Genomic DNA, 16540 nt, shown 5'->3' on the forward strand with positions numbered 1-16540 from the left:
CAAATCTTCTGAGATGATTTTGAAAAAAGTGACTCGTGGAGCCTTGAAAGCTTGAAAAGGCATTAGTCAGCCGAGAAGGCATGATCAAGTACACAAAATGCTCTGAATGTATCCTGGAGGCAGTCTTATGAATATCAACAATTGACATTGTAATCTAATGGTATTCAGATCTTAGATAAATCTTGAAATATACATGAGACTATCCTACCCCATCTAACAATTCCTCAATGACTAGTATAGGGAACTTGTCTTTGACTGTAATCTAGTTCAAATCCTGTAGTCCACACACATCCTCCACTACCATCATATTTTCCTACCAAAATTACTAGTGAAGAAAAAGGGCTACTTCTAATAGATCAATCCTTGAGCTAGTAAGTCCTAGACTATCTTTTCTATAACATATTTCAGCATTGGAGAGTACATGTAAGACCTATTATTAATAGCCTTAGCTCTATCCTTCAGGGGTATTTGATGATCAAACCTTCCTTTGGAAGGTGGAAAATCTTATGGTTCCCTAAATATAATTTTGTGCTCATTTAGTCTGCCTGAATTTCCTTTATTGTTTGAACTGAACTTACTACTTTCCCTTCCTGACTATCTAGTGGTGTTGCTCTAATCATAAACAATTGAACATGATCATCTCCTATCTTCTGGATAGAGTCAGAATCAAACCACCTTAAATTTAGGTGCCACCCCTTGTAATGATAGTAACTTGCTCTAGTGTTCAAACTCCATGTCAAGTTCTTGAAATTAAACTTGATTTCTCCAGAGTTATTTAGCCATTGAACTCCCAGAACAATATCACAAGTTCCCAGGGCAATAACAGAGAATTAGCCTTAAATATTGCATCAATTGGACTCTCAGAACCATATCACAATTCACAAGTTCTTAAGGGGCAACAATACGGAATCAGCTTTAAAAATTGTACCTTGCAATGACTATTACAAATTCCGATCCCATTGATGTGTCTGAGATTCCAGCTGCCAAAATCACACACATAGGCTTGCACAGTTCTGTTGGTCAACCCATCATGCATACCAGATCACTATCAAGGAAGTTATGAGTTGATCCACTGTCAACTAAGATGTTAAGCTGCCTTTGTTGACAGTTGATCCACTGTCAACTAGGACGTTAAGCTGCCTTTGTTGACACTATCCATAACTCTCAAGGTTCTGTAATTATGGTTCCATTAAGAGCCTGGATAGATATCTCGCAAGTTTCAACTACTACTCCTAGATTTAAGACCTTTTCTTCTACTGCCTTTTTCTTTCTCTCCTCCTCCTAATGCTCCAAAAGGAACAATTGATCCTTGTTCTTACAAACATGGTCATGCTGAAACTTCTCATCACACAAGTAGCGTTAGCCCTTGGACTTTTTTTCACTTAATTCAACGGGTGTTAACCTCCTTCTTCCTCCTCTATCATTTGGTGTTTGAGTAAATGTATTTTAGTAGTCGAGTAAGCTAGTGAGGAGGATTGAATTCTGTGGGAGTGGGATATTGGATAGAAGCTCTTCATAGCCTTAGACTGTTTAAGGAAAATAGCTTCTTGTAATCTAGCCAGATGGTATATGTGGGGTAAAGAGTATGGCCTGTGAATCCTAATAACATCTCGTAACTCAGGCTTAAGTCCATTCAAGAATATGCTAACGGCATAATTTGGATCCAAATTAAGTCTAGTCATAAACCTATGAAAGATCTCCTGAAATTCAGCCACACTTGTAGTTTGTCTAAGCTTGACGAGCTCAGTCATAGAGTCATCATATCTGCTCAAAATCTGTCATCCTAGGCCCGTACATACTCATCCGTGGGGAACTGAAAGATGAGATCTACTTCTCATGCAAACCTAATGCCACTAGAGTGCTATTCCATCAAAGTGAATAGTTGGTATGGTCACCTAGAAGAAGAAGTGATCTACTCTATATCTATACCACTAGCCCTGAAAGTCCTTCCCATTAAACCTGGGAAACTCCAATCTAGACAGTACGGTGATGGTCTTTTCGTGAAAAATGGAAGGAAGACGATGATATTGGAATAGAAATGGTCAGAATTAAGGTTATAAAATGAATTAAGATAAGGTTGAGCTTGATTGAAGTGGTAAGCGTTATAAGTTTTGGGAAGGAAAGTTGTATGGTGGCAGTTGATGACTAAAATAGGACGACTTTGCATGGATGGGCCATGGGAAACTGCTACATTAGGAGTTGAGTGGAATTTAAATTTGGGTTGAAGGTAGCTGGACTAAAGGTTAGTCTTGATGGTTGGGTCTATTTTGACCAATTCTATGATTAGGAAATGGTGTGTGATGGAAAAGTTCTCTTGAGTACCTGATAGGTTTCCTGATGCAGTGATAGATAGGTGAATAGAGTTCATTGGAGGTCACTGCCGGTGGAGCTGGTTGTTTCTCTTTATCGGAGCCCTGTTTGGTCCCTATTGAAATGAATTTTCATGTACTATCCAGCTGATCTTGGTGCATCGCGAAGTTGCCCACATCCACATTCATTCTATCTTATCCATTGAGGACACCCTTCAACTCGCCGGTCTAGGTAGGATATCACACAACACGAAAATGCTTTAATACCACTGATAAAATAAAGAGTAAAGTCTAAAATTGAAAATAAAATGAACAAGCAAAAGTTTGCCATGAGATTGATTATCTACCAAAACCTGCTGCAAAGATGATATAGGGAAGAGAGAGGGCAATCGGCTCAGTCCAAGTGAATGACTGATCAGCTGGCATAACTAACTTTCGAATTGAAATAACTAAAAGAATATTCTAGGACCAATAGCATAATTCAAATCACTCCAATTTCATTTCGAAAGTAAAAACACAGAAACTTATAATAACTAATTCTAACAGACTCCGTTCCAATACACTATTGATCCTCATCTCACTCGTATTACGTACAGATCTAAGGAGAAGTGAAAGAGCATGGAATTCCTTAAATAGCTTTTACACGGCACGAATTTGAATTAGTCAGCATAAATTAGATTACTATTATAATCGAGGTTTCGATTAAAGTCATTTCACTGTCTTATTGCAATTTGTTTCTACTTATTAGATAGGTATATTAGCTGATGACTCTCTTTCATGTACGTAAACACATTTAACTGCAAGCACTCAAGTTCTAAAATTAATAAAATCTCTTATTAGTATACTTGGCATGACAAATGAAGTTTATACCTCTACTCACAGAGTTCATATATTAGTGTCGCTGTATATAGAAAATGTCAAAGGATGACATTTACCTACAGCTATTTTTGCTTTATAGCAAAATGTTACTATAAATTAGATTATGCATTTAACTAATTAATCCATAATTTTTTAATATTTATTATTGTTGATGAGTCTGCATATTGTCTTAATATCATAGTCGAGGGCTCAATCAAAGCCATGCCACTAGCTTATTTAAATTTGTCTATATTTAATCAAATCATTAGTTTTAGCATATATCTCAAATAAATTAGCCTATGTAGCATGCTTACATATTTAAATAATTAATTTATATACTATCTATTTTAGTGTTTTATTTTGTCTTAGTCGAGACCTCGACTATCTGTGTAAACTTATTGTGTAGTTAATCAAATCATCAACTTGATTATTATATGCAATTAACATACAACTCTCATTTAAACGAGCTTGTGTCTTGTATTTTTCATGTACATAAATTCATCTAACTATGTCTCATGTATTATTTAAGAACCATTTAAAAGTTTTTTTAATACGAACAAGTCGTGCATATGCCCGTGCATGAGAACCAAACGTTACTACAGTTTGTGTTCAAGTTAGTGGAGACAGTTTTTCTTTTATTTGAGAGTCATGGTGTTAAAGATAACGGAAAACAGATTGCCTCATAGGGCGATTGACTGAGCAATCCAAGTCAGTTATCGCTCCCTTCCCTTTGTTGTTGTTCCTTGAACGCCCTATTTATGATTAATCACTCAAGCTCATAAAGGGAGCTTGGAACCTTGGACCTCGTTGAGAAAGAGAGAGCTCCAGATCTCTGTAATTCTATGACAAAATCTGCTTGTCCTTTTTATTTTATTTTATTAATACGGTCCTTTAGCATACAAGGAATAGGAAGCTATAGTTAAGGTTTTCTATAATGACTAACATAAGTAAACCTATAGCAACTAAAACACCGGAGCACTAAATTATTCAATACCGGAGCACTAAATTATTCAATACCGGAGCACTAAATTATTCAATACTTCTAGTATAGACATGGCCTACAAAGGCATCTGTAACATTACTCCCCTCCTGAAGAAAAAGCTTGTCCTCAAGCATGATATCTGGATAACTTTGACGAAAAATGATCCACATCTTTCCAAGTAGCATCTGCAGCATCCATGCCACACCTATCTACCAAGATCTCCCAATTTCCATGATTGAGACGAGCCGGAAGAACAGAACAAGGAGTCAAGACGACATATCCCTCCTCAACAGGTGGCAAAGTAGGAGAAGCAGGGGGCGAGTCACCCTTGAATGGATTTAGAAGAGAGACATGAAAGGCATTATGGAGTTTGCTGTCAGATGAAGATGTAACTCATAAGCCACTAAGCCATTCCGACACAAAACAACAAAAGGGCAATAAAACTTGGGTGACAGTTTATGCCAACGTGAACTAGCAATAGATTGTTGCCTATAAGGATGCAAATGAAGCCAAACCAAAGAGTCATGATTATATTCAACCCACGATATCTGCAATCATAATGCTCTTTCATCCCTGTTGCGCCAGAAGTAACTTGTTCCTGATTTCGTCGAAAGCCTTATCTCGATCAACTAATGCATTATCAGCTGCTTCCATACGCTAGGAACTAGCCACTAATTAGAGCAAACGGGTGGATCGCAACCATAAACAACTTCGGATAGTGTTGTTTGAAGAGACATGTGGAAGGAAGTATTATAATAGTTCTCAGCCCAAGGAATCCAGGTCACTGTTTGGGATATTCACCCACAAGCAAATACATTTCAATGGTACGGTCGACCACCTCTGTCTGCCCATCCGTCTGAGGATGACAGGCAGTAGAAAATTGCAGTTTTGTTCCACCGAAACGAAACAGCTCTTCCTAGAATGTACTGGTGAAAATCACATCTCTATCCCAAGTAATGCTCTCTTCACTGGTAAGCCATGTGGACGCATTATGTGCTTAAAAATACTAGAGCTACTCGAACAACTGTATACGGATGTGCTAGTGGAAGAAAATGTGCATATTTGGAGAAACGGTCTACTACTACCAACAAAACTTATTTTCCCCATGACTTAGGCAACCCATCAATAAAATCCATGGACATGTCAGACCAAACCTGCAACAGAAGTTGAAGTGGCTGAAGTAACCCAGCAGGACTCAAATGCTCTATCTTGTTGCATTGGCATATCGGACAGGCGGAAACATAGGCACCAGTATATGATTTTATGCCTTTCCAATAGAAATTACTACGCACCCAATGCAACATCTTTTGAATGCCCTCATGAGCACTCTCATGATATGCAAATAAGAAAAACAATTGTGAGGACTGCAAGAGATATATACGCTGTTTATATAAAACTAAGCCTTCATGTAGCCCCCAAGAATCATCCAATTCACCACTCATCTAGTGTAACTATTAGGGGTGTACAAAGCAAACCGACAAACTGCACCAAACCGATAATCCGAACCAAACCGAGAAAAAAACTCGACTAGTGGTTTGGTTTGACTTGGTTTGGTTTTAAAAAGAAAAACCCGAACACTATTGGTTTGGTTTGGTTTTAACTAAAAAAAGTCAAACCGAATCAAACCAACCCGACATTACATTTATAAAATTTCAAACACATTTTATACATAGAAATATTTATTTATAATGTAATTTATAAATGTTTCTTTAACTTTTTCATAGTTTTTTGTCTTTTAACATATTATTTCAAGCTTGAAATTAGACTTTTGAATGGTTTAATAAGTTTTATAGCCCAATGATATTAGTAACTCAAATAAAACTCAACAAAAATCAAATCAATACTAATGCTAACAAAAGAAATTTATATCTAACACTAGAATGACAATAATTTCGATATCTATTCTATAGTTTTATATTAGTTTAGAAAGTGAAAATACATAACTTAATTTTATTTTTTTCTTTAATATTTAGTCATGTAATTAATACTTAGTAGCCGTACTTATTTTAGCATGACTTAGTACTTTTAGATTATGATCATGTTTTACATGTCTTATAAATTAGTTGTATTTATTGTAGTATGACTTAGTACTTTTAGATTATGTTAATTTTATTTTATGCAATTTCATTAATTTTTTTCGTTGAATATTTTAGTACAATGTCATCTCTCATTACGTTTTGTGTTATTTTCTTAATAAATATCTTAATTAGATCGTCGTATCTTACTAGGACTAAAGAAATATTTGAAGTATAAGTTATATGTTTTGTATGAAGACTTCACTGGAAAAAACCCGAAAAACCCGAGCAACCCGAAAAAACCGAGAAAACCCGACTTTTGTTGGTTTGGTTTGGTTTATAGATTTAAAAACCCGATGCAATTGGTTTGGTTTGGTCTTTAAAAAACCCGAACCAACCCGGTCCATGTACACCCCTAGTAACTATAATTTCTTTTGAAGTTTTTTTAAAAGATTGCTTGATCATTAACTTACAATTGACCTTAGCATTAAAAGGTGGTTAGTTCCTTATTATTTTAAAGTAGGTCATTTTTTATTTAAAGAGTCAAACGACTCTTTTAATCAAATGATCCTAATAACTTACATAACACACATTTAAGGATGTTAAATCTAGCACTAGCATCAGAAAATTGGCGTGTATGCTTGACACTAAGATAGATATACCAAAATTATAGTTTCATTCTCATGCCATTGCTTGATAAATCCAAAAGCAATTTTGTGATAATAAGAAATTAAACTAAAATTTCGAATTATCTTTAATTTACTTTTTCCTAAAGGAAAAAGGACGTTGCAATTCAGATCATTACATTCAAGTTCAACTGCAAATTTTGTTTAGCATAGTTTCCTCGATTTCTATATTTATTCTGATTCAAAAGTTCATAGACGATCACGTATATCTTTCCTCTGATGCACACTCTTGCAAATATAACGTTCTAGAGGCACTTTATTTGATTTAGTGTTTTGCTCAAGATTCTTTTACCTCTTAAGATAAAAGAAAGTTACAATGCTCTATCCAAATCGAACTAACCGAAGTTATCGAACCGAATAAACTGAAGTTGAAAGGAGAGAAACCGAATCACACCAAATTTAAGTAGGTATGATATTGCCAAAACTACCAATCAAAATGCCTAAAAGTTATACCATACTGCAAACACCCCAAACTGCAAGTAATATCTCGTTAGGTTTCAACTACTGAATGAATTACAATGACACCACATAATCAAGACCGGGCAAAATTTCAATATAAGAGAACCAAAATCACGTCATGCACACGAGATATAAATCTGTGCACACGGTACTTCTGAGTAACCTTTAATCATAATACGTAAATACATACAGGCAACAAACATTTTTCTCCTTGTTCTTTTTTCATTTTCTTATTGCTTTGGAGAAGCCCCAGGTGACAAGACGATTAAGAAAAGGTGAAGGGTGCTGGGGAGAGATGATTGTGTACCAAAAATTGGGGATTTCACTAGCAACCAAAGAGAAGAGAGTTACTGATTCTGAGTGTCTGCTAGACTATCAGGGACAACATCAACAGGCTGACTTTCTTCATCTTGACATTGAGCAGCCATAACCTTAGCCTTCTTGAAACGGCTAGAGCTTCTCAGAATCACATCCATGCTTATGTCATCACCTAAAAAGCTGTTGGAATATTCACTGTGATCGTAAGCACCAGAAATTGGACGAATAAAGGAAGTCCACAGATAACTTAAGACAATTCAAAATGTACTAAATTAGTTGCTAAAACACCAGAATCCCCACATGCAAATATTCCCGTCTCAATGACTAGAGTATTAACTTTGGAAACATGTCATCCTCAAGTTTTCTCAACCTGTCATTAACAGCCTTTGCCAATCATAGACAATCAAGGCAGTGGATTGTGAATCCACCATGCGCGGGTTCAATTCCCCTCGTTCGCCCATAATTCATAAAATATTAGATAAGTGATTGGTTACAAAGGGATTTTTTTTTTTTAGTGAACGCCTCAGAAGCTTACTTCTATTTTTTTTTTAGTAAAGTTTTTGTAAAAATGAAGAATTAAATTCGATTCTCTCCTATTTAGTACGGCGACGAAGAATCAAATTATCACTATATTTATTCCTTTTTCTACTTCTTCCAACTGCAGGATAACCCCAAGGGGTTGTGGGGTTTTTTCTACCAATTGCAGCTCTCCCTTCACCACCCCCATGGGGATGGTCTACAGGGTTCATTAACTGTTGTGCACAAGTGACATGATGACAAAATCGAGCAATGTTAAGAGATCATAGCTTAAGTTTTCTCCATCAGAGCAAGCTACCACCTAGTGTCGCAAATCAGAATAAAGAGTAGGAGAGAATTTGGCAGGGATGCATAGCCTCGAAGAACCCCCACCCCCCACACATCCACCCAAAGAAAAACGGGGGGGGGGGGGGGGGGGGGGGGGGGGGGGGGGGAATAAAGATCTATGGACTTGATTGCAAGAATTTATAAACCAGAGACAACCAGGCAAATCAAAGAGGACTTGTTCATAAACAATAATCTACCGTCAGAAAGAACCATTTGACTAAGGGCATAAGAAAAAGAAAAAAAAAAAGATTAGATTTCTCACTTACTTTGATTTGGCCTTAAGCTTTGCACCAGCACCATTTTGTTTTGCAACATTAGCTCCTATCAAGTCAACATATAGAAAGTAGAAATTAGCTTATAAAAGGAATGAAGATAGAGAGAAACAGGACACTATGAAATGTATTTCAGATACATGTTGCATCGATTCTTTATCCATAGCAAAATAAGGGGTCCTTGACATGGTTTAATACTTGCGAATCATGATTTTGGCATGCCATAGGAATGACTAAGCCCACAAAGTAGAAATGATTCTCATCTTTTCCTTTCAATAGTTTCCTGCCGGGGAGGGGGATTGAGTGGGAGGATTGAATTCGGCGCTATTTGGAAATCAGAAACATTGCAGACTGGGAGCTCAGTGCTTATGTTGCCCGATCTTATGTTTAGCAAAATTTTCAACTGGTCTACCAGCCTAACATGAGTAACATTGCTTTGTTTGAGTAAAAGGTCTCAACTTTTTGTGGATGTAAATGGAATAAGAACATATAGACTGTGCTTATGTTGCCTGATATTATGTCTAGCAAATTTTCAATTGGTTTGATAGGATACGATACCAAGCCTGGCGGATGGTTTACCAGCCTAACATGAGTAACATAGCTTTGTCTGAGTAAAAAGCTCTCAAATATTTGCGGGGGTCAGTGGAATAAAAACATATAGGGATGTCAAGACATGAACGGAAAAATCAAGACGATCAAATTTGTAATTACCAGTTGGAGTTGAAGCCTGACTTATTTCACTTCCTTCAGCTGAGTCGCCAGAAGAAGATGAATAATCCGATGGAGTCTCAGTCGAAGAATCAGATTTTCCACCACCCTTACTGTCAGACCTTCTCGATCTACTATCCACAAATTTCGGCCCTGGTGTAGGAAGCAATCCTTTCTTAGGTTGTGTAAGATCCTCAATGTCTCCGGTTCTCATTTTTGGATTTCTGGTAACCAAACTTTGGATTTCTGAACCTGTTTGCTGTCTATTGTCCTCGGGGAATCTGTCAGAACCTTTTGAGCTAGAGCTGGACGTAGATTCGTCCATAGATTCTTCACTTTTCTTCATGTAAGCAGGAGCATCAAAAGTTGCAAGCTTTCCAGCTTCTTCAAGAGTTTTATCTCCCTGAGCACTTGAGCGACTCGGAAGTGCCACCTCAATTCTCGAGCTCAAGATATCTTCTGAAGTTCCTTTAGAAGTCATACCGTCCTTCAATTTTCTGCCAGCTTTTGTTTCTCTGTTTGACTTTGTTGGTTTCTTTGATGCAACTTCTCCATGTTGGCCAGGAAGAAAATATTGCTTGAAGTTTATGCCCTCGCTCTTATCAGTATTCACATCGGATTCATGCATCTCCTGTACTGTACCCTTAGCTAAAGTATGAGATGGCACTCGAAACGAGTCAGCATTTCTGACATCTTTCCTAGAACTCTCCGAGTTGGAATCAATACCAGAATTTATCAGATTTTCCAACTTGGTAAAAGCCAACTGATCAACGTGACTATTTTTACCTGACTCGACCATCTCCATTGTCTCTGGCAGAGGGTTCACATCTCTCAGATTATCATTTGAAGCTGCTAATTCTTTGTGACTGACTTCTTGGTCTTGAATAGTCAAAATGGATTTGCTCTTCTTAGAACTTTGGCTCTTTTTGGTTTTTGTTTTCAGTCTCTTTTCTACAATGCTCACAGTTTCCTGATTTTTATCAGTCTGGTTAAGCAGCAAATGCTCAGCCTCATTTCCCTTTTCCTCAATGGGCAGAAGCTCTTTCTTAGTGCAGGTTACCTTCTCAACTTGTTGATGAGAACCTGCAGCACATGCACTCTTAGACTCTTGTTCTGATGCCCGCTCTCTTTTACTGGCAGACAATGCATTTTTATCTTGATTAGACCCTTGAACAGAATGATTAGCAGGAGGATCAATCATCTCTGAAGGGGCACATGAAACATCATTAATATAAGAGGAAACCTCTTTCTTTTTTGTTAGACTAATCTGCAGCATTCTAGCATCAAATGAAATTTCACCTTTCTTACTCTGCTCAGTTAAAGGACCAGTTATAGGTCTAATACCAGCAGCTAAAGAGGCACAGTTCACCCTCCTGTCATCCTCTACATCTAATTTATCAGGAATCTTTTCAGCAGATTTCCTGCGACTTTTTTTTTTCCGCTTCGTGCTGCTAGCATTTCCAGATATGTTCCCCTTGTCATCCAATGCCTTTTTGGCTGAGAGAATCTGTTCTTTAGTTGCCCCAGTTGCTTCATTGTTATCTGAAGGAAGGGATATCTCAGCACCTTGAGTAGCTGACAACTTGCCTTCTTTCCCTATTTCATTTACATGATCTATATCAGTTTTTGGCACAATATTTTCAACCTTTGTAGTTGCATCAATTGAACCATCATGACGGACTATATCTCGGTCAGAAGCATAAGCATTTTGAGAAGCCTGCTTCTCTACATCAGGTTTTGGCGCAATAATATTTTTCTTATCTAACTCGTGATGAGGAGTTGACTTCTTGGATCTGCTTCTCTTCTTCCCAAAGTTATGTTCTGCTGGATCCCTGGTACTTGCATCGCGCAACTTCTCACTCACGGGCATTTCAAAATCACAGTTCGGTCTCAGCTCCTCTTGTTCTCCAGTTGTATGAGCAACATCAGTTCCAAGTTCATGGTTACCAGATTCTTTATTTGACGCATGATCTTTAACGGGAGATGTTTCTTTCAGTCTATATTGAGTAACATGACTAGTAGAGTCAAGATCAGTCAACTTGTCAAAGATCTTCATTTCAACTCCTTCCATTTGCTCTAACCCCCTAGTTCCCTCAAATTTATCAGAGTTAGCCAGAACCATGCAGGCAACCTCATCATGGAGCGTGGATGAGTTCTTTCCCTTCTTCTTTTTCTTCTTCTTATGGGCAGTATCTGTTCTCACAGATTGGTCCCCCACCGTTTCTGCTAAAGCTGCCTTTATTGGTTTACCTGCTGTGGAGTTCTCAGGAATTGGGATCTTCAAGACATCCCTGTGATTGAACTCGGTGGAACTTCGACTGCTTTCCTTGCTACCCAAAATTTTAACTTTATTCGCAACAGTCCCAGACTGTGATGTTTCATCAAGCGTATCATTGTTCCTATTTCCATGTTCCTGCACACCAGAGATTTCAGCACTTGCCCCACCCATCCTGCTTTTCTTCTTTCCCACTTCTGACACCTTAGTTGGATCAGAAGGTTGGTTTTTTAAAGGTTCAGCACTAAAATCTTCCAATTTCATGTTTATATTCCCCCGTTCTCCTTCATTAGAATTTATCGACGCAATATCATTTCCAACAATCTTAAATTCAGAATTATTATCTATCCCATGCTTTGAAGTGTGGGTATCTGTTACCGGGAGGTTGACTACATCTTCTTTGTGCTTCAATTTACGTTTCTTAGCCACAGGACCAGATCTGGGAGAAAACTCCTGTGAATTATCCATGGGCTTCACACTCTTGAATTCACCAATGACCTTGGCAACTTCCTTCTGTTTCACAATGGAGCTAGATGCCAAGTTTCCATGAGCTGGGTAAGATTCAGTAGTATCAAAAACCTTCTGTTTATCCGTGGCTTTGAACGAATCACTGGTGAGAAGATTTTCAGCTTCAGTTTGCGGATAGGTGATACAAAGTACCCCTTGGTCATTTCCACTGCATTGAAATCTAGAAGCATCAACAGAAAGGAACCAGCCGTTTTTCATACCCTCAAAAACGCCTCTAACAAGCAGAGTGTCAGACAGATGATAGTAATGTCCTTTCCGTTTCACCTATTAGGAATATCAAAAGCATGTCAAGACACAAGAAATATACACAAAAATAGTGAGTTGGAGAGCAACAAACCTTCACAGAAGAAATCTTCAACTCCCTCATTTCAGGAAAGCACCTTAAATGTTCGACCGTGATCTTTTCTGCATAACACAAATATGCATACCAGGCAACTCAACTCTTTTGTACAACGCTCGTTAGAATCCAAATATCAATTATACGCGAACTAAAACTAGAAAGTAAAATTTTATACTATGAATACAAAATTAACCGACAACTTTACTTTTTTACCGAGGCAGCATGTAACCATTGAGTGCAAGTGCACCCAACGCCTGGAGAATTTCTTTTATGATGACTAATTTTACTAACAGAAGCATACAGTGATGATGATGTATAAAACAGCTGCCACTAGAAAAAAATTTTAAATGTGTATACCATAACGGTGAACCCATGGATATGCCTCTCATTTTCCATCTTACAAACTTTTACTCTTTCCGGTCCTGTTGCGTTTAACGTGAGAAAGCTTAAAGATAACAAGTACTCCCTCAGTCCTAATTTATGTGGCACCTTTCAAATTTCGAGAGTCAAACATGTTTTCCTTCAACACTATCTTTTCATATGCCTTTAAATATGTTAAATTATGAATAATTGTGACTTATAGTAATTTTGAAATATGTAAATTTTATTTCAAAAAAAACTTAACATTACATATCCAAATTGATGGAAAACTAAAAAGTTTCACTCTCAAAATTCGAATTGTGCCACATAAATATTGGAACAGAGGGAGTACCAATCAAAATGAACTCAAGAGTAACAAAAACAACAACAACATACCCAGTGTAATCTCACAAAGTGGGGTCTGGGGAGGGTAGAGTGTACCCTCGACTCGAGGAAAAACAGTTCAAATCAGTTCGGATTCGGAAAAGGAAATAACAGAAACAACAGAGCCATGGTAAAAATACTATAGAAAGCATGTCAAAGCATTCTAAACAGTAGCTACAACAAAATAATACAATAATCAACATACAAGAAGTAACACATAGTAAAAAAGATCGAAGTACAAGAAACAATAGACGCAATGCAAGAGTAACATAAAATGTAAGAACAAATTTAGACGATTGGAAAAACATGATACCCCCCCCCAATCCCAACTTATGTGGCAAAATTGGAATTGCGAGATTCAAACTTCTAAACATTGACACTGAATTCACATAGAAGCTTTTAAGTTTTTTTATATATATTTGGAAACTAAGTAAAAAAAAAAACAATAAAATCACAATAATTAACAAGTTAAAATATTCAAAAGACATATAAAAAAATTCCGGAAACTTAGTTTACTCTCGAAATTACAACTGTGCCATATAAATTGGGAGAGTATCAAATAGAGTAGAATGAATATAGAGTTAAGGTGTGCGTACACAGTGCCCTAATATAGAGAGAGGATTTATATGACCAATATTGAGTATTAATAGTTGTTGTTAGAAAAGAAAAGGGGGAATGGAATTACTTTTGAGATCGGAGATAGTATCGGAATGGGAGACAATTAGAGCCAAGTGAGTATCAAGGTTGGTGTCTATGAAAACAGTCTTGTACGTATCTTCGGCTCCATCGGAATCACTTTCTTCGCGACGTCGTTTCAACATCATTGCACCACCAACCACCACCGCCAAAGGGGTTTACTTCTGTGAGGTGGCAATTACACAAAAAAGGGTTTTCCCGCCAACAATACTATTAACGGGCCTGCACTTGCTTTTTCCAAAAGCCCAAAGCCCTACACAATTAGTAGGAAAGATTATTACTATTATATTCCATAATTACACTTTACAATAATTGCAAAACAACAATAAATATCCCGTCTAATTTCACAAGTGGGATCTGAGGAGAGTAACATATATGCATGCCTTAACAATATCTCTGTGGGGGCAGGGAGGCTGTTTTCGAAAGGTCCTCCGCTCAAAGAAAGGAAAAGAGAAGGATACAAGAGAAAAAAAAGTGATAGGAATAGAAAAGTACTTCGAAGCAGATACAAAAAATATAGCAATAAAATAGCAAGATACAATGCAAATATTCAACACATGGTAATGAACATCGAAAAGTAAGAAACTATGTGAGTACTAAATAACAAAACATAGCGATATTTACATTTATAAGCTATGTTTTGAAAGAAAATACCGCTACATTGTGCCAAAAAAAAAAAAAGATATCGTTATTTTTTACAACGGAAAAGGCTCATAAATACCCCTAACCTATTGAAAAAGGCTCATAAATACCCTCCTTCCACCTTTTGGTCTAAAAATACCCTTCCATCCACCTTTTAGGTCTAAAAATACCCTTAAGGTTTGTTTTTGGCTCAAATATACCCCTCAAACTAACAAGTTAAAATTAACTCTTTTAAAAAGCCAAATGGCATTTTGTAATTGGTCAATAATAAAATTCCGTAATTTAAACAAAATTGCCAATAATAAAATTCCGTAATTTACATATTTTTTTAAAAAAAATTGTGTGGAAACTTAAAAATTAAATTTTTTTAACGAATTAAAAATTAAAAATTTAAAAATTTAAAAATATGAACGAAACTAATTTTATTTTTTTTGCATTTCGTGAATTAATCAACGAAATATGTTTTTTTTTTTTTTTTGCATTTCGTATATAAAAAAACGAAATAGGAAATTATATTTATTTTTTTTGCATTTCGTGTATTAAAAAACGAAATAGGATAAAAAAAAATATTTTCGTTCATATAAAAACGAAATTGGAAAATTGGACAAAATATATTTTCCAATTTCGTTTTTATATGAACAAAATTAATTTTTTTTAATCCTATTTCGTTTTTTAATACACGAAATGCAAAAAAAAAATTATAATTTCCTATTTCGTTTTTTTATTCACGAAATGCAAAAAAAAAAAAAAAAAAAAAAAAACATATTTCGTTGATTAATTCACGAAATGCAAAAAAAATAATCAGTTTTGTTCATGTTTTTTAATTTTTAAATTAAATAATATATGTGTCCAATCACAAAATGTCATTTGGCTTTTTAAAAGAGTTAATTTTAACTTTGTTAGTTTGAGGGGTATATTTGAGCCAAAAACAAACTTTAAGGGTATTTTTAGACCAAAAGGTGGAAGGAGGGTATTTATGAGCCTTTTTCAATAGGTTAAGGGTATTTATGAGCCTTTATTCTCTCATGCTAGTAATAAATATGCAAGCTTAAAACGAACTTTACAAGATTTTGCATAACAGAAAATATGGATACTACTTAATAATTTTTTAAAATAACTAAAAACAAATGAAAAGATAATTTACATCCACATCCTAAACAAATCCTCTCAGCCATAAAATCATATATATATATATATATATATATATATATATATATATATATATACTCTCATTTATGTGATATAGTTTGACCCGGCACGGAATTTAAGAAGAAAAAAACTTTTGAAATTTGTGGTCTAATAAACAAGTCATAGATATTTGTGTGGTTGTAAATTATTACTGAGAATCAATTTGGATTCATGTAGGGACGTTCAACTAAAGAAGCCGTTCATCTCATAAGGAGATTGATGGAGCAGTATAGGGAGAGGAAAAAAAACTTACATATGGTGTTCATTGACCTAGAAAAAGCGTACGACAAAGTCCTTAGGAGGCTTGTACGGAGATGTTTGGAGGCTAGAGGTGTACTTGTAGCTTACATTAGGACAATTAATTGTCCGGTTTAACACAAATATGGGGACTATTGTGAGAGCCTGATTATGATATTAATACGGACTATTAATTGATTATGTGAGAGCATTCGTATGAACGTAATGTGGGGCTATGAATTTGAATCCAGCGCTAGTAAATCACTGATTTGATACCTTTCTTGTGTGTGCATGCTAATTGTGATTATGAGGATTAATGTGGACATTTGGGGCACATCTGTGGAGTGCCGAATTTGATAAAGTTTGAATCTTTATTGCATATCTCGTTAAATATTTTGTGTTGTGGTTATTATTTTTGA

The 16540-nt window shown here is 36.0% G+C and overlaps 1 protein-coding gene across 2 annotated transcripts; it reads right to left on the reverse strand.

The window, feature by feature from the left end:
- Positions 1 to 7382: 7382 nt before the first annotated feature.
- On the reverse strand, positions 7383 to 14277 carry LOC132641204 (uncharacterized). Of its 2 annotated transcripts, none has more exons than XM_060358099.1 (5): positions 14044 to 14277; positions 12612 to 12679; positions 9475 to 12538; positions 8758 to 8812; positions 7383 to 7822 (listed from the first exon to the last, which is right to left on the reverse strand). In XM_060358099.1, the coding sequence occupies exons 1-5, from the start codon at positions 14180 to 14182 to the stop codon at positions 7657 to 7659; spliced, it is 3492 nt and encodes a 1163-aa protein (XP_060214082.1). In that variant the 5' UTR covers positions 14183 to 14277; the 3' UTR covers positions 7383 to 7656. The 2 variants fall into 2 exon arrangements, with proteins under 2 accessions (XP_060214082.1, XP_060214083.1); XM_060358100.1 differs by having other exon boundaries at positions 7383 to 7807; positions 14044 to 14275.
- Between the last annotated feature and the right edge of the window lie 2263 nt (positions 14278 to 16540).

Source organism: Lycium barbarum, chromosome 5 (genome assembly GCF_019175385.1).
Source record: "Lycium barbarum isolate Lr01 chromosome 5, ASM1917538v2, whole genome shotgun sequence".
NCBI classification, from domain to species: Eukaryota; Viridiplantae; Streptophyta; class Magnoliopsida; order Solanales; family Solanaceae; genus Lycium; species Lycium barbarum.